The 26,871-nt window shown below is 40.5% G+C and overlaps 1 protein-coding gene across 2 annotated transcripts; it reads left to right on the top strand.

Annotated features, from left to right (window-relative positions):
* The first annotated feature begins 1,146 nt into the window (after window positions 1-1,146).
* On the top strand, window positions 1,147-26,217 carry GIPC2 (GIPC PDZ domain containing family member 2). Of its 2 annotated transcripts, none has more exons than XM_071436442.1 (6): window positions 1,147-1,493; window positions 8,989-9,174; window positions 12,645-12,825; window positions 16,093-16,202; window positions 16,867-16,948; window positions 24,780-26,217. In XM_071436442.1, the coding sequence occupies exons 1-6, from the start codon at window positions 1,254-1,256 to the stop codon at window positions 24,932-24,934; spliced, it is 954 nt and encodes a 317-aa protein (XP_071292543.1). In that variant the 5' UTR covers window positions 1,147-1,253; the 3' UTR covers window positions 24,935-26,217. The 2 variants fall into 2 exon arrangements, with proteins under 2 accessions (XP_071292543.1, XP_071292544.1); XM_071436443.1 differs by lacking the exon at window positions 1,147-1,493 and adding an exon at window positions 1,553-1,951.
* The last annotated feature ends 654 nt before the right edge of the window (window positions 26,218-26,871 follow it).

Genomic DNA, 26,871 nt, shown 5'->3' with positions numbered 1-26,871 from the left:
TTCAGAGAAACCTCCAATTTAACTTCTGTGATTTCAAACTGAACTGGACAATCAACTATTTAAGTGTGGAGGCAAGTTTATTGTGCAGTTTTGTTAGATTTTTTATTGATGGAAATTCCTACAAAATTAGTAACAATATTGAATCCAATTGTCTCCAACTAGAACTGGATAAAAGCCATTTTTGAGTATTCATTTAAATCTACTACATGCTATCTTGGAAAAGCTGAAGTCAAATTGGCTTCAAACCTTTTTTACCTCACAGCATAAGCAGTTTAAAACCTGTATGTAATTTCTTGTAATCAGAGGTGCTCTGATTAGATCTGCTAAGAAGTTTTGACTCAGGGCTGCCTCACAGTAATTCATTGTCTCTGCCTGCCTGGTCTGACTCCATGTGCCAGAATTCTGTTTGTCTTTTTAATTGTGCAAGTCAGAAGATGTGGTAAGGCAGTGCTGCTTCTCCCTGTGCCTTTCGAGCAGTTTCCTTTAGAAGTGCTGAATGTTGCTCATGAATTTTGCATTCATCACATCTTGGGTGGATTCCGTGCACTACTGAAAATGGAGCAGTTCCACTGAGGTGAGCGTGGTTACTTTGGGGCACAGATATCTCCTGTAATGTGAACTTCTGACTACAATATGTAGCTCTATTTCACAGTAGAGGAAACATTTTGAATTCATTAAGTATTAGAAATACTTGAAAAGTGTTTTTTCTGTGTTAAATCTCAGTATTCCAGAGCTGTTGCCCAGTACAATAGGAAGTCTCTTAAGTTATGTTACTGTTGCTTTATGAACCCTTAGAGATTTATAGTCTGTGATAAATGAGAAAGAGTAGCCTGAAGTCCTTGTACACTTCTGGTTTTCTTTTATATGCTGGATATAAATCTATACTAGTCGGTACTCAGTACTTTGCTCTTAGCAGAAATTCCTGAACGAGCGAGTGGAAGGTGGGCCAAGGACCCCTCTGTGGCGGCGGCAGGAGCGGGGTGGATAAAGGACCCCTGTGAGGGCAGGCGGGGCAGCGCCGCTGGCCCCGGGCTGCCCGGAGGGGCAGGGGCGGCGGTGCCCGGGCTCTCCCGGCCCGCAGCGCTCCGCGCCCTGGGCGGCCGGGCCGGGCCGGGCCGGGCCGGGGCGGGGCCGGGGCGGGGCCGGGCCGCACCTGGCGGCCGCGATGGCCGCGGGGCCGGGGCGGCGCCGCGACGGGGGCAGAGTCCAGCGCGGGCGGCGGTGGCCGCAGGAGCCCGGGGCCGGCGCGGAAGATGCCGCTGGGGCTGAGACACAAGAAGAAGGACAAGTCCAAGGAGACCTTCAAGCTGGTGGAGAGCGAGGCGGCGGCCCCGGCCCCCGCGGCGGCCCCGGCGCCGTCGGCCAGCGCGGCGCGGCTGCAGTTCCACACGCAGCTGGCGCACGGCAGCCCCACGGGCCGCGTGGAGGGCTTCGGCAGCGCCCGCGAGCTGTACGCCCGCATCGCAGCGGCCTTCGGCATCCACCCCGCCCAGGTAGGGCCGGCACCGCCGCGGCCCCGTCCCGCCGGGCCTCCGGGGGCGCCAGCGGGCGCCGGGGCTGTTCCACCGCCCTGCCCCGGCCTCTGCACGGGCTCGTGTGGACGGGACTGCTTTACAGTGCTTGGGAGAAAAATCTCCCTTGGCTATTCCAAATCCGCGTTACCGTGCGGCAAATGGCATAAATGTGGCTGCGTTTAACTCTTCCACGGTAAAAACAATGGTCCTCTTGACCAAAACTCCAGGGTCTCGGTTAACCTGTTGCCAGCTGCTGTTTGAGACAGCTCTTAGGCACTGCTTCATTCTGGCTAAAAAAGGGACAACGGATTTATGAGGCTAAATACCCAGAATGAAGGCATTGGAAGGGGAGGGCATGTGGTATAAATGCCCTGAATCGTACTGCATTTTAAAATTTCGGCCGAAAGTGATGTTTGGAAAGTTTTCTGCTTTATCAGGTAATTATTTTTAAAGTGTTCACTGTTCCAATGGAGTTAAATTTAAGTCTGTAACAGGATTCCTTTTTAAGCTCTGCTGCCTTTTTGATCTTTTTTTTTCTGAGCCATGTTCTAAACATTTGTTTGGATAATGATTCATTTGTGTTTGTAAATGCATTGTTTTCTCTTAGTTAAAAGGTAGTGGCCATATCAAGTTCTTCCTATGTGGTTCTTTGAACCTTAACCTCCGAGTGGCAAGTTGAAACAGAGGGCTAACATTTCATTATGCCTACGTGTGGCTGTACAGCTTTACTTGTTTTCTTCTTTGTAGATGACTTTTGAAAAAGTTGTAAAGAGTACTACTACAGGCTTTGTTCTGAGTTTGCTGTGGCCTGACGTAGCATTTCAAATAGTAAATTGTAAAGGGAAAGTGGCAGTAGCAGTGAATACAGTTGAATCAGTCACTGTTGCATTAAGTAATTAAGAAGCAATGCATTAGTGTCCCAGACCTTCCCAGCTGCTTTCTGACTTTCTGCTCCTTTGTTTTCTTTTCATCCTGAGCTGCTGTTTCCCTTTTGTTCTGTTCCATCTCAGTTATACCTTGTATTCTCAAGTTCTCATAATCACCAGATTGTCTTCTATTTTAGTTTTCTTCCTTTCACTGTTGAACTTTTGGCTCCACTGACTTGAGAAAGAACAGCTTTCACAGTGAAATTTAATTTGGTATGAATGGTGTGCTCCTGTTTCTCCTGCTAGATGTATAATCTTACACCCTCAGAGGTTTTAGAGGAAGCATGACATATCATAGGCATATATTGCCAGCCATGTGCCAGACTGGAGAAGTTTCTTATTTCCTTTTTCTCCCTAGTGTTCCATCCTTTTAATTTTTTTTTAATGTGGCTTATTGCTAAAAATGGATGGAGAATTATTGCTGGAGGCACTGAGCTTAAAATCTTCCACTCCAGAAATTCAGTTGGCTTTAAGAAGGTTGTATGATGTGAAAACAGTGAACAAAAATATTTCCTGGTGTAAAGGTGGCATAACAGAGTGAAGAATTCAGGCCATAGAGTCATGCAACAGATTTTTGCATAGAGACAGGATAGATCAGTGAACAGCCAAGAAATGTGAATTTATTAGAATTTATTTTAAATTGTATTATCTATTCATTAAAACTGCTTTTGGACAGATAGTCTAGTAACTAGATAGTAAAGAATAATGCTAGAAGCTACATCTCAGCAGACTGCAGGATGCTCAGGTACTCAAATGCCATTTGTAGGTGTTACCTGTCTAGGAAAGTTTCAGTGACCCAGCTCTGCTGAAGCCTGCAGGCAGTGTGATACCCACACGTGACAGCCTTTGAAACAGGTCCTATCACAGGGATCTCCACCCTGCAGTGGCTGGGCTGGAAAATACTGGGGGGGAGTGGAGGGGCAGAGCTCAGCTCTGTGCTGAGAGCATTCAGATGCCTTTTGCAGAAGTGAATACATTTAGTATGGTATGTGAGGTTACTGCAGGGCAGGCAGCAGTATGGATTCTTGGAGAAATTCCTGCCTAAGTGTTTTAATACCATTCTGAATGAGCTGTACTTATAATCTGTCACTCTTCCTTTTGACTCCACATGCTTAAAGCACTTCTTTTCCTCTTTGGATCACACCTCCCGGGACCAGCTGAGTTCAGTTTCTGCTGGAGAATCCATTCCAGGTTCTGTGATTGACTGTCAACAGTGACAGAAGCTTATATAAAACACAGTATTTGTTGGACAGACACTGACAGAAACTTCTGTGCAGACCTGGATCATGAGCAGGGGAGGATGGGGACAGGATGGGTACAGCTTCAAAGGGGATGTATGTTTGCTGGCTATCCATGAAGGAGTGAGACATAACAGCTGCTTTCTGAGGCTTTTCCTGTACTCATCCTTTCTTCTAGGTATTTTATATATCTCTTACCCCTTTTGAGCTGAGGGGTAGGCAGAAGCCTCCCTTTCTGCCTACCTCTCTGACTTTTACCACATCCAGCATTTCTGCTTTTCTCTGTCCAAGGTGATGGTTCTTTCACCAGGGAAGAGGAGTGAATATGGCTTCTAGCAATACATTGCCAGTGTCATTGACACCAAAACTGCAGGAAAAAAAATACAGACAAAAACCAAAGAAATTCTTGTTCACTGGTCTTAAATTAGTTTGGTTATTGATCCCTTTGCCTTCAATGCTAAGTTGGTCCTCATACTTCAGTTCTCTCATCAGTCTTTTCCCAGACCAGGTATCTCAGGCCTCACCAGGGGTTGATGTTGGGGGTAATGGTTGATAATCTCTTATCTCTTGTGTACCTTCTGGCTACTCCCAATCTGTGAATGTTAAAATTAAATTTTAAACCCTGGTGAAGAGTCTTGTAAAGAGAAACTTCAATTCTCCTCCCCCTGTGCAAAGGAGAACAACCCCTTACTAAAGTTACATTAAAAAAGTAAGTTTTATAATTTCCAGCATCATTATTATGAGTGTTGTTTGAGGTACATCACATTTAACTTGATTACTTCAACAAGCTTTCAACAAGAAAGCACAGAGCTAAAAAAAAGATAGATAGATGCAACTCAACTAAAAACACAACCCACACACAGTTACGTGTATGTTTCTGTTTGCATAAATAATAGAAATATCTTCACTTATTTTTTCTATGGAGGTTGAAGTAGGAAAAACAGTTGGAAAAAGTATTTATGTGTAGCTTTGGCCTTTTAGGATTACTACTCCACTCTGACTATTGGGAATGTAGCAGGGAATGTTCCCCATGAGGGTGAAAGTGCTGAGTGCAGCCTGTATGATAAATAAATGAGCACTGGCTGAAGGACAATGTGGGTCTGTTAAGGCATTTGGTGGTGGTGTGCTCCTGTGAGAGCACATGGTAGGGCTTTAAAGTATTCAGAGTGGCTAATCAGGCACTGAGAACGTGGATATTAAAGTCCAGCTGTAGCAGGGCTATTTCTTGATCAGACGAGAAGGGAACCCATAGAAACTGTGAGGACTTCTAGTTTGCCTACTTGCAATTTGCCTTTTGATTATTTTGTTTGCTTTGAAAGGTGAAATGTGGTGGGGCTGGTGAACTAAACTTGATGCTCGATGGCTGTGTCTGTCCAGAGCCCTTGGAGGTTGGGGTTTCTTTCACAGTGGAAGGAATTTTGCATCGCAAGGGTAATTGAGGAGAGGAGAGACCTTGCTGGCAGCAGTAAGGGCAGAAATGCAGCTCCCTCTTTCTCTTCCAGTAGCAGGAGTTCAGCTGCTGAGCTTTGTGTGGGCTGTAGTTGCACAGGCCTTGCCTCCTCATGCTCAACAGTCAAGTATTCAGTGAGGCTGTGCCACATTAAACTTTCATAGAACTATTTGATTTAAACCTGTTCAGTTTAAACTTTTATGAAAGACTGCTGACAAATAAGCCACTGCTGAAACTTGTCTTTCTGAACAAAACTGCCCTTTTAATAATAAAAATTCTGAAGTGTGTTTTAGAGAAAAGGGTTAGCTTGTGAAATCCTCATCACCAAAATGTTGAAAGTTTTATTGTTAAGCTTATCTGTTGAAAGGAATTGCTCACAATCACGCCTACAGATTGAATACTTTAAATGAGCAAACTTAACACTCCCTACAAAACACCTCCTCCCAACCCTATGGCAAGAATTGTTTGCTTGCTGTTTCCCTAAGCAATGCTTAAATGTCACACCCATATTGCATGTGATGCTTGTGAAAGTATTTGAAATATTAGTATGGAAATAATTGGATGGAAAAATTTACACTGTAATTACTTGTGTACACTGTATTACACTGTAATACTTGTGTATAAAAAGACCAAAAACCGAAAGAAAACAAAACCCCAACCAAATCTAAAACAAACAGCAAAACACTGAATGCTTATTTTATAAGCCTTTAAATGTATTGAGCAGGCTGAATATCTGACAATACCAAAAGCACACTAGAACTTGGAGGAGCTGGTTACTCTCTTCCTGTTGCTGAAGCTGGTCAAGGCTCTCACATTTTCCTTGGGGAAGATAAAGTGAGTAATACAGAGAAAATGCGTTAGTGATTTCTTGATATGATGACATCTACATATATAGGGAAATATGTCAGTGGGTGTTACATCTTGATCAGAATTAAAATTCTCAGTTCCCTACCTCTTAAACAGAAAGTTATTACGATCTCTGTAAAGTTATCTGAGATTTTTAATACATTTTCAATAGCTTCTGAGTATGTAATCTATCAACCAACTCATTTTTGAGTTCTTCTCAAGGTGTCAGCTCAATATGGAAGATGAGAGTACAATTAATGTATAGAGCATGCAATATGGTACTGCATACATACTTTATATAACACATCATGTAACCCTCTTTTTCTTAGCTAATACCATTTCTTTACATAACACATGTTTATATTTCTTTATATAGCCCTGGTTTTGTTGGCTAATCTGTTCTCTTCCAATTGAAAATATGGGTGCAGGGAATGATCTGTTAGTAATCTTATTGGACAAATCTATTTTATAAAGCTCAGAATAAGCCCCTAATGTCCAGCAACATGGAATTTCCTTCCTCTGAGTGCTGCAGAAGATGATAACTCTTGGTGAAGGAGGTATCCTAGATACTTTGTGACTGATGTAACAGTTCTGATTTATAATATCTTGCTAAAGTTGGCAAGAAATATTCACAGAATTGGTATAGTGAGTTAGAGACCAAATGCCTATGAAGGTTTAGGGTAAGGACAGAAAAGTCTTAACCATGAGAATTGCACATTGAATTTTTTTCTTGTTTCATTTTTGAATAAGAAAAGTACTATTAAAAATATGCAAAAGTTTGAGTGAGTGGAAACCTGTTGTTTAAGTATTCAAGTATATAATCTGGCATTAGGTACCAATATTAAACTTATGTAAAATCTATGAAAAAATGCCATTTTTGAATCAATAGGTCTCAGTTGTGTACAAATAAAGCTATGCTATAACTGGTAGATGGTGTAGTGGTATATCTTTCTGGGTAGATACATCTTTAGTACATTACTCTTTGCATATATCTCTTCTGAGAAAAAGCAGTTGTTCACTAAAGAGGATGAAGAATGATTTAAGTTTTTATTTTTGACTAGCTGATGCTCTCTCAGCCTTGTGGCTAACACAGAACTGACTCACAAAAAATTCTGCAGACTTATAGGCTGTAGTAGGAATGCCATCCAGATGAAGATCTATAAAGAGAAACTCTGGATCAAGTTTCTAAATATCACATTTCTGCTCTGTTGCCAATTTTATCTATTCAAAGGTGTGACAGTATTTACTAGATTGTCTGTTTGACAAGGTCAGATGAAGGATGCTAATGTCTAAAATGTAAAGACAGTGCTTGTTATTCATCACAGGAACAATGAACAGAGAGCTGAGTTACCATTTTAAAGTGGCAAAGTTATGTAGCTTGAGAGAGCTGAAAATGTGTGTGTGAACTTGATATCATCTGGTTTTAATTTTTTATTTTAAAAAAGAGCTTGTCATTAGAGATTATTATTATCATTATTATTATAGTCAATTTTTTACTTAAAACCAGATTAATTTCTCTAGGTGTTGTTTCTGGAGTATTGTTTAACTAAAAACCTTTGCATTACCCGAGCAAATAAAACTAATGTCTGTTAAGGGTGTGCTGTTACAACTTTCATTGTTAAATAAGGTGTTAGATTGCAGTGGGTGTTTGATGGATTAAATGAGATAAGCAAGTAGCCATTGAAGTAAGGCTGTTTGGTGGGGGGGGGTTGTTTGTTTTGTTTTTAAAACAGCAACTAAACAAGACCTCTATCAAGAAATACAATCTCTCCATTAACTTTCAGTCTTTTAAGATTAAAACCCCCATAGTTACAGAATCTAAGTCCTAAAAAGCTCCAGAAACTTGAATGCTCTCTGTGAAATACATTAGTAAAAGTATCCACTCTTCATTTGACCTGGAATCAGTGTGAACAGGTTGGTGACTGTCATTTCAATTTTTCTGCTCTCATCCAGTGATGCCAGCAGGAAAGAAAAGGGCATGTGTAGTGTTCTGGTGTAGAAACCCCATGTGTTTGCCTCAGTGAAGTAGATTTTAGGGATTTCCCAAGTTTCTCTTGGAGCACAGAGTCTCTGGTTTGGCTGCTGCCCTGTGCTCTCCGTGCTTCCCTTGGCCCTCACTCCTCTCCTGCTGCAGCTTGGAAAGGCTTGGGCACCTGTCATTACTGTGGCTGTGAGGGGTGTGCTGGGCTTGGCCAGGTTCCTTCAGCAGCTCCTGGTGGGCAGAAGCATCTCTGTTCTCAGGCACTGCAGATGGATTGCTCTCACCCTGCCTCTGGCCAGGACAAGAAACCTCCCTGCTGAAGAGCTGGCATGAGTGTAGGGAGAAAAAGGACTGCCTGATATCCAGTGCTGAAGGGAAATCCCTCAGAAAAGCTGATTTATAAGGAAGCAATTTGACCTTTTTGTTAAGCCCTTCTTTTACTGGAACAGGGATGACCCCAGCTCATGCTGGGGAAGAGTAGGAACTAAGGAAGCCCATGGGAGACAATGTGCTCTGAGCTAATGAGGGAACACATGGGGCAATACAAAGCATTTCATGCTCTCTCATGACTCTTGTTTTGATAAGCTCTCTCTTTTTTTTTCTTCCCATTAAACTGCTTTCATCTAATCAAGTTTTAAAGTAGTCCCTAGTGATCTTTGGATCAGGTGGAATTTGAGGTGGGTGATGGCTCTTCAGTTTGCTTACTCTGGCCTGGTGCAAGCTGTACCAGCTCAAGATGCCTCTCTCAGGGCTGGTGTGCTGAGATAGGCCTGGAGAGGCTGCTCACACAGCCAGGTCTCTTTCCTGTGTTTCCTGCCAGCTCTCACCTGCACTTTGAGCTACTGATGCTTTCTGTTGTGTGTGGATGGGGACTATTCCTTCTCCTGGTATAGCTGGAGAAGAAGGGGGATCACTTAAGCTCTGGACCTGTCACAGGGCCTGAACTGTGCTCTCGTTTTATAAGCTCTCATGCTTCCTATCGAGCTCACCAAGCCTAATGCACTGTTAATGTGTTTGCTTTCCCTCTGCACAGATCATGTTTTGCACTTTGAACACTCATAAAGTTGATATGGACAAGCTCTTAGGTGCACAAATTGGCCTTGAAGATTTCATATTTGCCCATGTGAAAGGACAGCGAAAAGAAGTGGAAATTCTTAAAACTGATGATATGCTGGGACTTACCATTACAGACAATGGAACTGGCTGTGCCTTTATAAAGGTAAACTTAATTAACAGTGAAATACTTTGTTCTATAGAAGCTCCTGTTACTATAATTGATTAATTATTGGTTTCATGATCCTTTAGAACTATAAAATCTTTTATCATCATATATATGGTAAGTAAAGAATAAAGTTGCTTTTCTTTAGGTACAAAATTCAAAATTAGTTCAGCTAATCTGTACTGCATGTCATTCAAAATCAGTTCATTTGTTCATTGCTTCTGTAACGTGTATCAGTTTTACAATGAGACCATTGTATCTCCTGAGCTACCCTGAGGTGGTAGGTGTTAGATACTGCTTGCATCTGCCCCCTCCTGTTTTAAACTGATTTTCTGATGTCATTTATTAGATGCTTATAGAACTTCTGTCGCTCATGTGATAATGAGATCATGTTCTTTCAGTCTTTGGCTGTTCCTAGGGCAGAAGCCTTTGTGCTGCACAAGAATAGGGGCAAGTACAGTGGTTTTTCAGCTTTCCTGTATTGTTGCCTTAGATAGGGTGAATTACAAGGATGTGGATTACCACAATTTACCACAATGAGCTTGAGTAGCAAGTATGGGCAGTAACATACTCAGTATATTAATCATAATTGCTTTCCTTCTCCTCTTCTATGTGACCTAGAGGCAGTATGTTTTGAGACAAGAAGAGGCTTATGAAATGATGCTGCCCTTCTTGCTAGACTAGGTATTAGGAACCTTAATCATATTTTCTGCCTTTTTGAGATTCTTTGCTCTTATATACTCCAGTTACCCATTATTAGTGAGGTATTAACAATTATCTTTGATTACTGCTGCCCCAATCGTTGTTCTCACTGTAAACAGAGCTTTTGTATGGAGAGGTTGTATTTTCTGTTCATTCCTTAGCTACCATGGCTATAAAACAAGACATGGTTTAGAAATCAGTTTGCTTGTCTTTGTTGTGGAAAAATGGGACTGAGGTCACGTTTGTGAAAGTCAAAATGCAATAAAGGTTTCGCTAAGCATTTTGGCAAAATTATATCCTAACTTTTATGTTTATAAGGAACTGTGAATTTCTAGTGGTGGCATCTATGCAGCCCATAACATTCAGTCATGCTGCTGCTTATGTGGCATTTTAAAAGAAGGCATTGAAGCAATGCTTCAGTGAGCAGCGTTCACGAGTGCAGCCCTGTGCAGTGACACTCCCTTTGTGCTTGCTTGGTAACAGGCAGAGAGAGCAGCCCTCACATAGACTACTGCACAATTGGAGCACACTGGAAAACCCTCACAACGTTAGCCAGACAAGCTGTAACTTCCAGTAAATTGAGTAAAAGTCCTCTGAGCAAATATATATTATTTTTCCTTGTGCTGGTCTAATAACAAGCATTGTAATGAAAATGATGCGGTCTTCATGGGAATGAAGGTGAAGTTTTAAGGAGTTTCTAGGAGCATACTTTGTTTGTTGTTGTTGCAGATTTAGCTAATGGATCTTTTAAATCAGCATAGAAATTCATGATTTATGTATATACACATATATACAAAAGTAAAGGCTGCATCTTTTTTATTACTTCGTTGTCTAGGTAAATGACTAAGCAGAGACTGTCTCTAAAGTTTTATTGATTTTTTTTTTGTTTATATACATAAAAAATTGTGGCTGTGTGTCCCATTCTTAATTAAAAATTAATACTGAATTTACTGATTGGCGGTTGTTGAAGGTTGCTATGGGTTGTAGTTATTTTACTGCATTTTGAATAACACAGAAGTTTCTAGGTTTGATGTGGTAACCCAACCAATTTTAAACCTGACACTGAACTGCAGGGCTTTTTCCTGTGAAATTTAATCTTGTTTTGCCTTACTAAGAACAAAACCTGGTGTCATTCTGCTTTCACAAATTTGGTTTTGGGGTACACAGGCAGGTGGGAAAAGGTATTATGGAGTCAAATTAGCATTCAAAGAACAGCAGTAGAACTTGAAGTATGACTGAGTGGTGTACATGGAGACATTATCAAATGGAGTAGGCATTTCATGGGAAATATAGATCCTCATAGCTTCTCAATGGACTGTAGAGCACTTGAAGTACAGGCAATTGCATCTTAATTACTGTAACAGTGTAGCTTGACTGTCTCAGTCAGTTAACTTGGAGTGATGATAAAAAGTGACACAAATAACAGCCAGTGAATATTATTTCAACAGTTTTAGTGTGTGGATCCAAGTGCTAAGAAGAAAAGCTAAATGAATATTTGACATAGACTAAACATTGATTGAAGCTGTGTGGGACAGTTTTTGAGTCCTGGTAACAGGAACTCTTTTGGCACATTTGGTTTTTGGTGTGTACGATACCCACATCCACATTCACCACCAGGCTTCTGTTTAGGGCCAGAAAGAGTTAAACTCAGCCTGAAGCTTAAAATGATGGCAGTGCAGTGTATGGCAGTGAGCACTCTCACACTTCCCACTGCCTCTCGGATGGAGGCTCATGTGTGGGCCAGGAGCAGCTCCCGGAGCGCTCGCAGCCAGGCTGGCTGCTCCAGTGGGAGGGGGCAGGTGTTCATCTGCCTTGGCTCACTGTGATCTCACACACAGTCAGCTGAACCACGGCAGTCCTTGTGGAAAAGATTGTTATGCAGGAACGCGTTAGAATGAAATTTATATCTGCAAAATAAAAGGTATTTTACTATGTCATGGCTTGTCTATTCAATAGCTGTATAATAATGGCTTAAGGGATGTATGCACACGATGAACCAATATGGCTGCATGTAACAACAAGAAACAGAATCACTGAAATTTAAAGTGTGGTAAATCATAGAGATATTTTAAAGGTTTTTCCCCATAGTTTTCCCCATACTTTTTACACTTCATAAAAGCTGTAACTTCTGTTATGACCTTTAGACTATTTGTATTTTCCATGAGATGGCAGTTAAAGTAATTTTATTTATTATTTCAGAGGATATCCTTTAATATACAGCTCACAGTATTTATACTACTGTGAGTAGTTTCATTAAGAAAACTACTGTTCTTAGTGAAGAGAACAGTAGTTTCAGCACTTAGGATGGGTCTTATTAAGATCAGCCCTTTACAGTATGTAATTTTTTAATAAGTCCCTGGACTAAACTTGAGAAGAGAAAAATTTGGTTCCTATGCTTGTCAAGCTATTAAATAGAAAACCCCCAAAAACTTGAATAACCATTCACAGTACTGAGATGTCTGTAAACAGTTTTAAAGCACAAAAATATTAGGTTATTCAGAATTCCTTATTTCTAAAGTGTGGTTGCATTCTTTTTTCCCCTGATTGTATATTCAATGCTTATTAAAACACTTTGTTTGAAAAATAATGCTTTTCAAAATATGTTTTATGATAATCTTATAGACAAAACACACTGCTGGAATAATAAGCTCAGTAATATTGATATTGTTAACTGACATTCTTGAAACTTGGTGGTGTCACCTCTTAAAAACAATCACCTTTTAAAGAAATGTTTCTAATTCTGGTGGTGGTTTTTTTTTTCAAAATAGCGAATCAAAGAAGGCAGCATTATGGACCAAACCAAAACTGTCTGCGTGGGTGATCACATAGAGACCATAAATGGGAAAAATGTGTCAGAGTGTCGGCATTATGAAGTTGCCAAAATGCTAAAAGATCTGGAGAAAGGTCAGAAGTTTAAGCTGGAGCTGGTAGAGCCTTTGAAAGCATTTGGTGAGTGACCTGACTGTCCACCTTGTTCAGTAAAACACTTTGATAGTAAAATCCCACCCATCCTTGCATTACATTGTGGGTGTGTTTTCAGAAAGCAGCCAGGTGTCCACCTGTGGTAACATAACTACTACAAGAAGGTACATTTAGGTTTTTTCTTTGAAGTGGAAGATTGATGAATGGATTGTCTTCCATCTTGCTTTCTCCAGCAGTCATCCTAGTGTGGGTTACCTCACCTGAGCCTTAGTCAGTCTCTTTTGCCACTACGTGATGTTGCAAAATTAGAACAGGAATCGTTTCATAGGTACAGTTTTAAAGCATGGATCACTTCATTAATGTCCTGATCCTCAAAACTCCTTTTTTCCTCTGTTGATACATAACCCCTGTTGTTCTGTGTGTCAGACTTTTCTATTTCTGTACCCTTTACTGGGGTCTGTGCTCTCTAATGCAGAAGGAGTCTGCAGCAGGCACTGTCTGGGGTTCCCCAGAGCACCTCCTTTGCTGCCTGCCTGTTCTCCCTCTCCCCCTCCCCAGCCTTTTGTGGATCTCCAGTCATGCAGCAGCTGTACTCAGAATTGCAAGAAAGCAGAATTGCAAAGCTCTGTCTTTGCTTGCCACCTGCATGCTATGAGAAGTGCTGCTTAAATAGGAGGAATGCATGCCTACTGTTAATTCTTGTATATATAAACTCTTATCAATGTAGAAAACAAACAAACAAAAAAGGGAAGTTTTGCTCAGACAGTCAAAATAGAGACCGAGTTACAAATTTTATTATCTCAATTTTTGGATCCTCTCCCCAAACCATGTAACATTTTCCTGTAATAAAAACTTCAAAATAATGCTAAATCACAAATCTATATAAGGCCTTCTGCACACCTGCAGTAACAGTCAATTCAATATCACTGTCCTCACTACAGCAGCAAAAATTTTTAATGTTTGTTTTTTAAATTTCTTTATGTGTTAGTAGTTTACAGCTACTGTCATACACCAGTCTTGACACTTGGTGTCAGAATAGTAGCAGAAATTGAAAATGAGAGAAAAGGAAAGATTTTTTTTTTTTTTTTTTGCTTTTGGTGCTTCTGTGAAGAAAGGGAGTTATGAGTTGATCTCTAATGTGTTTGCAGGTAAGTTGGTACTGCTGTTAAGTAAATGTGTATGTTATACATTATGCTAAAGAATTGCATATGTTGTCCATCACAATTAGTAATGCAGCAATACCTCTTTTTAATATGGGCCTGTAATCTGTGTTCAGTGCTAGAAGTGTTACACAGTCTGTTTGTAAAGAGCAGGGTAAATCAGCATTTGATGGATGACTTCAGCCATAATTTAGTAGTTTTTACTTTAGTCAGGTGACTAAGATACCTTTTAGTCTGCCTGTGATGTAGAGGAGAAAATGCACTAATTTCATGGCAATACCTTTTTTCTGCCATTGATTTAAGAGGCACCAGAGCTTTGTGGGCAGATTTTTGGAATATGCACATTATTTTTTACCCTACAGAAATTAACTTGCAAGTTGCAGTGCTCAGTAGGTTAAAACATCCTGCCTTTAGCCTTTGGTACAGTTAGGCTTCAGGCACAAAGATAATGCTTAAGCTGCAGCTTAAGCACTAAGAATAGCCCCAGAGGAGATGACAGACAAGATCCAGATCCTGCTCAACAAGTAGGTGCTGAATTCCTGTTAATTTCAACAGCATATGGTGAGGGTACAGAAATAAGAGACAAACCTCTGTGTGAAATTATTTTTATTTTTCTTCCTCTCAGTGAAATGTGAAATAAGCATAATTTACTGGTTGGACATCCTTCTACCATATACACACAGGCTGTCTCAGCTCCCCTAGGCAAGGCTTGTAGCACAGAATAAAAGATTTGTACCAGTCACAAGTGTCTGTGAATTGTGAAAAATGAACAGAAACAAAGTAAAGGCAGCATAACACAAACTCGGCATTTTAATTATGTGAACATGAAAAATAGTTTAGTGATAGCCAGAGTGTTTTGGTCTAAAGTACTGCAAATGAAGGTTATCTCAAATCATGAGTTCTAAGGTGATAATGGTGACAGAATTTGAAAAATATGGGGTTTTTTTATCAGGAATGACTTTTTGAAACAAGTCTAGCAGAAATGATGACAATCTAAAGGATGTTTTAAACTGTCCTTGAAGCAATAAAAGGATAAAGAAAAAGTGTTGATCCTAAGGATATGTATGAGACTTTGACATACCTATTTGTATCATGAAAGCTAATAAAATTTACTTTTCAAGCATACTGTTCAGCATAATAATCTGGATTTGTGACCACTTATGCTAGAATGATGAGCTGAAATCTATCTGAGCAAAATTAATATAACACGTTAAAGTATTCCCTTCAATAAGAGCTTATTAGAAAGTCCTGCTATTAAGAGGAGGAATAATCTGTTAGACAAAACAGGACAAATAAAAGCAGTTCTGCAGAATTATCTCCTCTCTTCTAGCACTTTCCAGATTCACTGTGTAATTCCCATGTCAGTAAGTAAATTAAATCCTTGCCACTCTTGAATATAAAATTGCATCCCGAAACAAGAAACCCAAATCTTAAATGATTCTGTGCTCCATCTACTCACTGGCCTGCCCTTACCCAGGATGAAACAAGAAAGGCTGAATTCAGGTAAAGGACACTTAGTGTAAACCAGATGCTCTTCGTGGAGATTTATCAGCTGTGAAATAATTTTGGTGAAACCAGTGGAAAACCTGCAGATCTGCTTATGGCCACTCCAGCTCTGTGAGTGCTGATAAGCAGATTGTTAACTCAGCTCAGTGTGGCTCATCATCATCACCTGCTTAGCAGCAGTGTTTGCACCATTGCATCAGTGAAAAACAGAAAAGTTGCAGTACTAAACCTGCTATGTGTTCTGTCTGTGAAGATCCAAATAAATCAGCAGTTGGCCAGTGACTTCAGCTGCTATCTAATTTAAAGGTATAAATGCTTCTCTGTAGAATAGGGAAATAAAATTACACAAGGTACATATATCAAATGAATGCCATAGGCCTGCTTAGATATATTGGTCAATTGTTCTAGCCTCAGTGCAGTTGAGCAGATCTTATTTGAAGACAAGAAATTGTCAGCAAAGCTATCCTTAGAATAGTTAATTTGTAATTAGATTTTTACATAGTCTAGATCTCAATTAGGCTAAATGTGAAGATACTGTAATAACCAAAACAGATACCTCATATTCTGCTGTACTGTATATGTAGTTTTGGCTGATATTTTATTTTTGTTGGATTTGTTTTGTCTTTAGAAAAGCTGGAGCCAAGGTCCAAAGGCAGAACTCTGTCAGAAGCTAAAATCTCCAAAGGGAGAGAAACACTTCGCCTGAGAGCCAAAGGCCCTGCTACTGTGGAGGAAATGGTATGGTGTGGAATGCCCCTCAGCTGCTGATTTATTCTTCCCCAAGGCTGATAAGTAGGAAGGAAAAATTGAATGTTACAAAGCTTGTGGGACTGAAGAGAACAACTGAAGTTGATGACTAGCAGGGATAGGATGGGGCTGAAGAACCTGAAGCACAAACCCCAGATTTAGATGTCATGGACTACATGAATGAATTTAGATTAAACCAAGGGATGCTTAAAAGAGGGAAGGGAGGACAGGGTGGGGAGAGATGGGATGGTTGTGAAGAATTTGTTCTGACTCTGAAGTGTACAGGGTTGGTGAAAGGGTTGTTGTTAGGAGAGGCTGATTAGATACATTGACATGAATTTGTGCAAAACCAGGATTAGAGTTTGATGAATGAATATTATTAATTCTGGGCTCTTCTAAAGCTGATGAGGATTTGGTGGAGATCTGTATTGTCTGGAGATATAAGGCCCCTGTTCAGTTTGAATGCATGAGCTGTGTGGCTTGATATTAGGAGGAAAGCTCATGTTTGTGAGAAGAGTGTGTTTTATCTGTAGATTTTGTAAGTCTAGGGGGCCAAGATGGGAGTAAGGATAATCACTGGCACATTGCTGGCTATTTTGAAATCTGCATGGATATAATAATACTTTTGCTCTTCTCTCCCTTTATTCCAACAAAGCCGACTGAAGTTGAAGAAAAAGCAATTAAAAAAGTGGATGAGCTTCTTGAAACATACATGGGCATAAGAGATACTGAATTAGGTGAGTTTTTAGCAGATACATTACTACAAGAGTAAATAATTTCTCATTTTCTGTAGTCTAACATTTATTGAGTACTTTAGTCTCTGGATGTAAGTGAACCAAAATTTGTCCAGCCTGCAGTCTCAAAAACTTTCCTGTATTTCTACAAATGTGTTTTTCTGATAAAAGAATCCCCCTCCCACTTCAATCCTTATGATGTAATTACTCAATCAATCCTCTATTCTTTCTGCACATTAGCTATACACTGTTGCATGCATTTTTTAGTTGTTTGCTGTAACTGTCACCACTGCATTCTTTCTGGCATATATTTTCTAGTGGGTCTTGTGTGTGCCATGGTTAAGAATTCTTAAGGATAAGAATGTTTATTTGCTTTTTTGCCCCTTGGCATAGACCCATCAAAGTTGATTGCTAAGGTCTGAACCTGAGATCTTCATCAGTGAACAAGCAACTATTTAGCAAGGCAACTGACAGAATAATTACACAAATTTATCAAAATCTCTAAAACCTGTGTTCTGATGAACATGAGAAAACTTACAGAATATTTACTAGTTATAAGAATCATTGATTTATGATGAAAGAAACTATGTAACTCCAGTGTCATAAGTTCCTTAAAGATGCACCAAACTTGTCCTTGCAGCTGTTGCTTTTCTTTGTTATTCTGACAACAACTAAATAGGAATTTCTATTTGTGTGGGAAGAAGCTGCAGTCTAGCTGTTGTAGCCTGCTCTGGCTGCTGTAATCCTCCTAGGATCTTGTGGAACTGCTGGTACTGAGACAAAGAGGAAGGTATTTATTATTATGGTAATATCTTAAAAGAACCAGCCAAGAAAAAGGAAAGAATAGGCTAAATGGAAAGTGATCTTGAAAAGAAACCTTTCATGAGAGAGATGTGGAAAAGGCAAAGCAGAAGAGAAAATAGGTCTGGCATGAAGCTGCAGAGGGGAAGCATCAGGGCTGGAGGGGCAGCAGAAGCAGCTAGCACAGAGGAGTGGGAACAAAAGGTGGTTATCTCAATAGCCAAAAGGGTGTTGGGTGCTCCTACCAGCAAGCATCTGTTTGGCAGATTCCACTAGTTTTCTCACAGGAAAAAATGTAGGTAAAACAGTATTTGTCCTTCAGTCTAAGGCAGAATTGGGCTTCCTGGCATACAAGAGAGGGCAGAGCTGCCCAAAACTTGAGTTCTGTTTTGTAGGTTTTATCTAAACTTTCCAATTCCCGGGAATCTAGAAGTTCTCAACATTTCTGTTCCCAGCAGCTCTAATATGTGATGCTGCTGCCATGCAATGGAGAGGCCTGTGTGCTGCTGAGCCATGTTTAGGTTAGGGAGGATTCCATGTCCCATCTCATTCTGCAACCTCTGTGTGTGCCTCAGTCTGGCTCAGGCTTCAAAGCTCTGAGTGCCCTGCCAGCTGTCCCTCTGGGAGCTGTTTTTGTCCTGCAGCTGTTGCAGTCCTGGCTCAGGCTGGGCTTCTGGAAGCTCCTGTCCTTGCAGGTTACTTCCAAGGTCCCCAGGCTCCTTGCCCTACAGGAATAAGCAGCTGTGGGTGCTCTGCTTCTGGTGTCCATGGGAACAGTCCTGTGGGAACTGGTGTTCCCTGTATTTTTGGCTCTCAGTACTGTAAACAGGATGGCTCTTGTACAGTAGACTGAGAAGTTCAGCTTTCAACGCATATGGTTGAGTTAATAGCCAAGCACCTGGTAGAGTTTTCCCATGAATTCCTGGAATTTTTTTCGCCCTCAAAAGATCTAATGCCCTTCATCTTTCAGTATGTAGTTTGGAAACTTAAAAAAAAAGCCTTAAAAGAATACTCAAAGAAGGAAGAGGTCTTTGTTCATAGAGAGGCTCTTTTCTTCACAGCTGGGTGGTTGTTTTGTCCCTCACCTCTTCTTTTCCTCCCCAAAAGGTAGTGAAACCAAGAGAAGCTGTCAGAAATCAAAGACTATAGGGTTCATGTAGCTTTAGTTTGCACCTTTGAAGCCGTATCCTGAAGTTCAAATCTAAGAGTCAACAACCAGTGTTGATGACTCAAATCCCCCAACTTTACCATTTCAAAACAATGAAAGAGCTCAAGGATTCTTTAGGAAAGGAGAGCTAATCACCTGTCACAAATCTGTTCAATTAACACATGTCAGTTTTTCACATACTGGATGTGATCAGTCACCCATGAAAATGAAATATGAGGAAAAGATTCATTCAGAGAATGCCAATCACCGCTTAGCTCGAAATTTCTCTCATTACTCAAGCCAGATTAGTTGAAAATGCAAGTCATCACAAAGTGCAGCTGACAAGTGATTAAGATCTCAATCATTGCTCACTTCCATGCACTTCTGTTTGTCAGAATCTTTGGATGTCAGTTAATGTTACTCTTTCATCTCCATTAAAATGACACTTCCATGGTGTGATTGAATTCTGAAACAGTGCCCCAGTTTTAAGACATAAGTTAGAAAGAAAGGAAGGAAAAACTAATGTTAAATTGCAGACACAATTAAAGGTGAGATAAAGCCCTTAATTTTTGCTTTGTTAAGTATCTTGACGGTTTCAAGAATAGCTGACTAAATCTACACACAAATCCCTAGGCTGGACCAAAATACTTGGAAATTGTTAAAGAAAATGCATGCACTTTTTCTGGCACAGTTTTTTATTTTTCTTTTCAGAGATCTAAATGCTATTGAGATTTACATACCTGCTTTTGGATGCACTTTTACCTTTTTACTTCCTTACCCCTTTGTACTGAAAACTATATGTAATCCAGAGAAGGGACAGTTGGCTCTGGAAATGTATTCTTCAGCCATTTTATGGGCATATTAGAAATTGAGGCAAGGTTTGACTTCAGTATTCTTTAAAACATAAATACACAGCTGAGAGATAATTCAGGTTATTTTAAATTCTATGAATGCTTTCTGGTAAAGGAATTTGAGCAGTTGATTAATAGGACCAACTCAGAAAACAGTGCTAGTTAAAAATATTGGCATTTATTTTTTTAAATCAGTAAGACTTGAAGTGCTATGGACTGTATTTAATCCCAAAAATTCTGGTGGGAGGAAGCCTGGATCCAACCCCAGAATGCTACCGATGGTAATTGATGGCAAAAGGGCTTCCTGTCCACATTTTTTAGCACCTTTTGGTGTTCTGTTTTTCTGCTTTTGGATGATTGTTTCCTTTCTGTTGCTCTCTATAATATTATCAGGCATGATGTATCAGTGTCATTAGGGTTGGAAAAGAGCTCCAATATCACCGAGACTAAACAACACCATGCCAACTAAACATGGACTAAGTGTCACACCCAGTCATTTCTTGGGTACTTCCAGCTGTGGTGACTCCACCACTTCCCTGTGCAGGCTATTCAATGTTAACCACCCTTTCAGTGAGGAAATTTTTCCTGATGTCCAAGCTGAACATCCCCTGGTGCAGTCATGGGCTGCCAGCTCCTCTGGGAGAAAGGTGTGGGGAACAGTGTCCAAGGCTTTACTGAATTCCAGGTAGGCACATCCACAGCCTTTCCCTCATCCTGTGGGTGGCTCACCTGCTCATAAAAGGAGATCTGGTTGGTCAGGCAGGACCTGCCTTTCCTAAACCCATGCTGGCTGGGCCTGACCCCCTGTTTGTCGTGTCCATGGTGTGTGATCACACATGAGATAGTCTGTCTCATCATCTTCTACCACTGAGATCAGGCTGAAATATCCTTGCATAGTCTGTCCTTTCTGTTTAAAAAAATTGGACTCTACTTCTCCATTTTTGACTTCATTTTTCAAACTTACCATCAAGTCAAAATATCTTAATGGGTTTAAACCTTTTGTGTTACCCGAGCTTTTTCTCTTGGCTCGCAAATCCAACCCATCAATATTCAATAGATGTTTTTATCTCTAAATTCTTTAACTGAAGTGATATTCTCCCTGAATCTGTTGTTTTCTCCTTCTGTCACCAGACTTCCTTTCCCAAAGGATTCTATTGCATACATCCAGGAGTATATTGTTTACAGTGTTCATTTATTCTGAAAGAATAATGGGAGTTTTTTGATAAAAGGAAGGGCAGCAAGTCCAGTTAAACAAAATAAATTTCAAGAAGAATTAGTACTTAAGAAAAAGGAACGAGGAGAAATATTTCTAATAGTTATTGAGTACCAGATCTGACAATGTTCAACATGAAACTTAAACCAAGTAATGTTAAACACTGAAAACTGCAATAACATGCTTTATTTTCTGCTTTAGAGTGACGGGACAGAACAATAATATTTGTTACCTTTTGATGAAGAGAAAAATTCTAATGGCATTAGAAGTTTACAGTGAAATAAATTTTGAGGCTCCTGTCAGGACTTCTGAAAAAAAGCTTTTTCAGAAGTTACAGTATAGGATATAGGTAGCAAAACCACTATGTAAGGTAGATAATAAGAATGGCAGGCAGAAGTTAGCTTCCATGGCTTGTGCCCCATGTGTCCATTAAAAATGAAAATAAGGATTTTGTGAAAGATCATTGAGGTTATTTTAAAGGAACTATATTTGAAAAGTCAACATATTACTTTGTGCATGTTCTGGGAAGCTTGACATTAACTTCTCAGTTAAAGTTGATGAGACTTTAATTCCTTTCAACACTTTTAAGATTGCTGAACTTTCCACATTTTATGTAAAAATTAATCAGACACTAACATTGCCTGAAGTGAACTGAAAAAAGGAAAATCTGAAAACAATTGAGGCTCTTTTGACTGTGGAGAAATATTCTATTGGAATAAAATTCCTGTAAGAGCTGCACAATAAATGATTACAAGAAGCAGTGGGGAAAAGGGAGGGGAGTGGAGACAATTTGGCACTAAGCTGTCACCCTCTGAGAACCAGCAAAGTTTTCTTCAAGCTGGCAAGTATCTGCTGAATGCCTTGGCAGTCAGCGGGCTTTGATTTGCCCTGGGAATTCCGCATCCATTCCGCGAATGTCACTGCGCGACCGGGCGCGTTCTGCCGCCCTGGGAGCGCCGTCCCGCGGCTGTGGCAGCTGCCTGGGCCATCAGGCAGGGAATGGGGGCTGAGCTCAGGGGCTGGCAGGACAGCTGGCCCGCAGGAAGGCGGTGCAGGGGGCTCGGGGCTGTGGCAGGATGCCGGCGGCAGCGCGGGGATGCCCCGGCAGTGCGGGCGGGGATGCCCCGGCAGTGCGGGCGGGGATGCCCCGGCAGTGCGGGCGGGGATGCCCCGGCAGTGCGGGGATGCCCCGGCAGTGCGGGGATGCTCTGGCAGTGCGGGGATGCTCTGGCAGTGCGGGGATGCCCCGGCAGTGCGGGGATGCCCCGGCAGTGCGGGGATGCTCCGGCAGTGCGGGGATGCTCTGGCAGTGCGGGGATGCCCCGGCAGTGCGGGCGGGCGGCGCTGGAGGTCAGCACCGCGCTGCCGCAGCGCCCCGGCTGCCAGGGAGCCTGGCTCCGGCAGCAGGTGGGGCTGGGAATGCCGCTGTGCCTCTGCGTTAAATGTGCCCTGCAGTGCTGGTCACTGTTAGTACAGGTGAAAATGGGGTTTTTTTGATGCTGCTTTGGCGCGGCGATGTTCTGATTCTTGCTCGATTGGGTTGATCCGCAAAGTTTTTGCGGAAAGTTGATCCGCAAAGTTTTTAGTGGATTTTGTTTTCAAGTTTTGTAAATCTATAATAAATCAGTTTTTTAGAGTCTGTTTAGTTATCTGGGAAGATCAGTCTTTAATGAAAGTTGTGTTTGAAATTACACTTTCTCTTAATGACAGTTTGTTATGTGCAATTCTGAAGCTTCAGCCAGGGCAGAGGGACTGTGATATAATGCCTTGTTGTCTTGTTTTATTGCTGCTGTCTGTGTCATATGGTTCTTCCATAACTCTTGGCCAATTTATCTTAAAAATGGCTACATTCCTGCTCCCACCCTGCTTGAACATTTGTCTAGATCCTTACTCTTTTGATTTCTAAATATCTGGTGTAACATCTCTTGATGTGTTTGCTCTTACTCCACCTTGCACAGCTCTTTTCTCTCCACCCTTCTCCCAGGGTCTATAAAAAGTAAGTTTACATCCTGCTTCATATCCAGAAATCTGTGGAGTTTCAGTTATACCCTTCACTTCATTATCTCCAGGCTTGCTTCCCTGTAAGTACCTTCTTGTGCCCCATTGTCAGGGAATATAGAGTGGTGTTATAGAGCAAATCCTTGTGTTCCACTTACCAGGAACGAGTCCCCTTTTTAATGCTCATTTCCCGTCCAGACTTGTCTGAGTCAGAGTCTGAGGAACTTCACAGGGGACACAGAGAGAATCAGTGCAATGGGGATAGGGTTTCTTCTGGCAGGGCCTTGAGGGTCCTTGAGAACCACTCCTGGGTGCCTGGGAAGGAAGCTGGGGACACTTGAACTGTCTCCATCACAGCAGTTTACTTGTCAAGATTTACATAAATTTTCCTTGGACAGCTTTGTGTTGTTTGACACACTGGGATTGGAGCCTCACAGCTGAACACAGTTAAAACCAAAACATCAAGTTTCCTCAGAGTTACTGTTGTTGACATTTACAATGTGGAATATGGCTCACGCTTGCTTACAGCTTGTTACATGTTTGCACCACAGCAAGTGCTGTTTGCCAGAAGTTCGTAACTGTCAATAAAGTTGAGCTGAGTTTTAGGTCAACAAAACAATACTAATTAAATTTAGTAGAACTTCAGAGCAGGGAATGTTTATTTTTATTTTTATCTGCGAGATTTTGCTATGTTGATTCAATACAGTGCAGGTGGTAGATGGCAGACTGTCCCAGTAAAGATGTTTTTCTGTGGCTTCAAAACTTCCTTCCTTTCCTCAGGCACTATATTATGTGTTTTACATTTGGACATTTCTCTAAGAAAAGGCTAGAAGCTATCAAATCCTTCACTTTGACACTTGAATTTGATATGCTTGTGAAGAAAGTGGTGTGTATTTGATGTTTAACAAAAGATGGAGGACACCAAGCAGTTTAAGGCAGGGGTGTAAAGTAATCACAAAATGAAGCAGACTTCGATGTTTTATCTATTGTACTATACCATCATTTTCCTGTGAAGAGAGGCTGTGCAGCAGAGATACAGCTCAGAAAATAAACTGTATTCAGCAGTGCTGTTTGTGCTGAATGTGTCTCACAGAGCATTCTGCCCTCAAACCATGGTAGCCTGCTGCCAGTGGTTCTCTGGGCCCAGCTTAACCAGGAGAAAATTCTGTGCTGACTCTTTTCACCCTTCATGGAGGTGCAGGTGTCATGATCAAGAGATGTTTTCATTTGCTCTAATACCCATGGGTTGTCAGCATCGTGTTTGGGATAGACTTCTATGTTCTCCTAGAGTCTGAGAAACTGCAGTGGCAAAAGGTGAGGGATGATCACAGCAACTAAGGAGTCAATCCTAAGCTGCAGCTCCAGTGTAGCCATTTCTAACGTGTGCTCTGGCACTTGATAAATTCTGATACTTCTGTGGTAAATAAGAGAAAATGCTGGACAGTGTTGGCATACAAGGTATCACAGTTTAACTCCATTGTATCCCTCCTCTGCTTTCATTCTCCTGGATGCCAAGAGGTTCCTTGGTGGCTCCAGTTTCTTGTGCACAGCAGCAAAGCCTTTCTCTTCCTTCTGCACAATTTGACCCACCTGGCTGAGATTTTCAGAAATAACTTTTTCATTTTCTAGAGTCATAAGCAGGAACTTTAAGTGCATAATTTCCTCTTGAATCCTAAATTCACCTGGTAGACTTTGCATCTCCCTAAGCTGACCTCACCAGCTGTTGAAAATAGACATCCCAAGTCCCATCCATCCCTATCTTTGCCCTGTGTGTTAGCTGTCACTTTCATGATAATTGCATTCTTTTGTTTTGCTGCTTTTTAGCTGCAACAATTGTGGAAGCTGGAAGAGACAAGAAAAACCCAGATGAATTTGCAGTGGCCTTGGATGAAACTCTTGGAGACTTTGCATTTCCAGATGAGTTTGTATTTGATGTATGGGGAGCAATAGGTGATGCTAAGCAAGGACGACTGGAATGAGAACTGTGCAGTTTATCATCCCCTCTTTGAAAATACAAAGTGATTTACAAATACATCAGAATGGTAATAATTGTATTGATGTGAATTCAGAGTGCTTTGCACAAGTATTCTGACCTGAGATTTTCCTTTGCAAAGGAAGGTTTCTAATATAAATGAAGGTAACCCCAAACTTCTGACAACTGCAATTTAAAACATTTAATTTATGTATAGAAGTCACTGTGAGGAGAGTGTCAAGGTGATATATTTATACAGGAATTTTATGAAAATTAGGTCATTTTTATTGTACATACACTTTGATACCAATGTTCTGAAAAGTGTTAGACATATGCAACTGGGAGTTGGGATTATTTTGTCTCTTAGAGAGGTTTATAAAGCTGTTGAGAAACTACCTAGCTTCATGCTGCAGTTCCCTGGTTTTCTGCTGTTCCTATGTCTTAACCTAAAGCCTTATGTTTTCTCACAGTTTGGCCTGGACATTGTTTTTACTGTAGGCAAAGCTGGGAAGAAGCTACTCTGTTTCTTTAGAACCCATATTCAGGGAAAAAAAAATTTCCTCTGAAACATGAAAACTAAGATCTTTGGATGAGAAAGGCTTGCTTGCATTTGAGTCATAATATGCTCTGTCTGGGTTATTACTGAGATAAGTAGAGTAGAAATGCTTAAACCAGGAAGCTGCTGCTTTATTCAGATGCCATAATATTGCAATAGGAACTGCATAGAAAGAAATAAATGTTAATTTTGATTAATATTAATGCATTTGAATAATGCATTAATATTAATGCACTGGAGACTGCAGTGTATCACTAAGTGCTTAATTGATCTTTGCATATGCTAAATGATTTCTTGAAATCCCATGGAGTTCCCCTCTTGTCTGTGTGTTTTTTCAACATGGCAACACAAGAGAGATATTGAAGGTGTTCAAACCCAAAAGATATTATTGTAAAGTCACAAAGAATTTTAGTTTGGATGAGAGTGCATGCCTAGACCCTGAAAAATATGTTAAACTAATCTTAGATATTAGGTTTTCCAATTATATTGTACATAAATGTTTATTTTGACTACTAATTTTTTACTTATAAATCTGAGATTATTGCAAATGAAATTGAATGAGAATGTGGGTTCTGGCCTGGGAAGGTGTCATATCTTTTTATTATTTTTATATTTGCATAAGAATATAACGTAATAATTACTACAAAGTTTTTTTCTAAATCACTACATAAAGAAAATGTCTTTCACTGAATTGCAGAGATCTCTTTAAAATAAAGATTATGCCAATAACTTTACATGTTCTATGTCAGTGGTTTTTTTGTCTGAATCTGTGACACTTTGAAGTATCATTGAGAGAACAGGTTCTTGTTCTCATTACTAGGTTCTTGAGGAAGGATTCTAAACTCCACTTCAGCAAATTTCTGTAAAACTTGAAAATAAAATTGAAGTAACTCTAAGCAGATGGTAAAATTTTGTACATCCCATTGCTCATTTGGGCTCTCAAGGATGTATTACTCTGCAAAAGGAGTTTGAGCATTTCTTCTTTTTCAATAATTGCAAGTCTGAGCCCACAATCTTCTATTGCAGTGGAGCACACTCTCTGTCTTGTGCAGGGTTACTTTAGCTAATTTACTCATGGTAATGAGGGGTTAAAGTGTTGTGGGGCATATAATTTGTTCTTTAAACTTCTAGGTGAAAAGCAAAAAGGAAATGCCAAGAATTCCTTGTTGGTTTCGAATCATAAAACTCAAATGTCAAATTTTGTGGACGTGTTTATGTACATTAGTGTTACCAACATGCCACTGGTTATAAAATGTATTAAAATGAAGAATTCCTTTTAAAAAAGACAAAAAGTACTATGGATAATGCACAAAATGTTGCCTGTAGTAGAGAACCCCTTGTGTTTTGGCCAGTCATTTTATTTTGAGAAATTAATGTTCAATCAATTT

This window comes from Agelaius tricolor, unplaced genomic scaffold, assembly GCF_023055355.1.
Source record: "Agelaius tricolor isolate 1412-34295 unplaced genomic scaffold, bAgeTri1.0.p SCAF_11, whole genome shotgun sequence".
Classification (NCBI taxonomy): domain Eukaryota; kingdom Metazoa; phylum Chordata; class Aves; order Passeriformes; family Icteridae; genus Agelaius; species Agelaius tricolor.
This window is presented reverse-complemented; position numbering and strand designations above follow the sequence as displayed.

Coding starts and splice junctions, on each gene's coding strand:
- GIPC2 (XM_071436442.1), top strand. CDS start 1,254: ATGCCGCTGGGGCTGAGACACAAGAAGAAGGACAAGTCCAAGGAGACC. Junction 1,494..8,988: donor TCGGCATCCACCCCGCCCAG/GTAGGGCCGGCA, acceptor CCCTCTGCACAG/ATCATGTTTTGCACTTTGAA. Junction 12,826..16,092: donor AGAGCCTTTGAAAGCATTTG/GTGAGTGACCTG, acceptor TTTTGTCTTTAG/AAAAGCTGGAGCCAAGGTCC.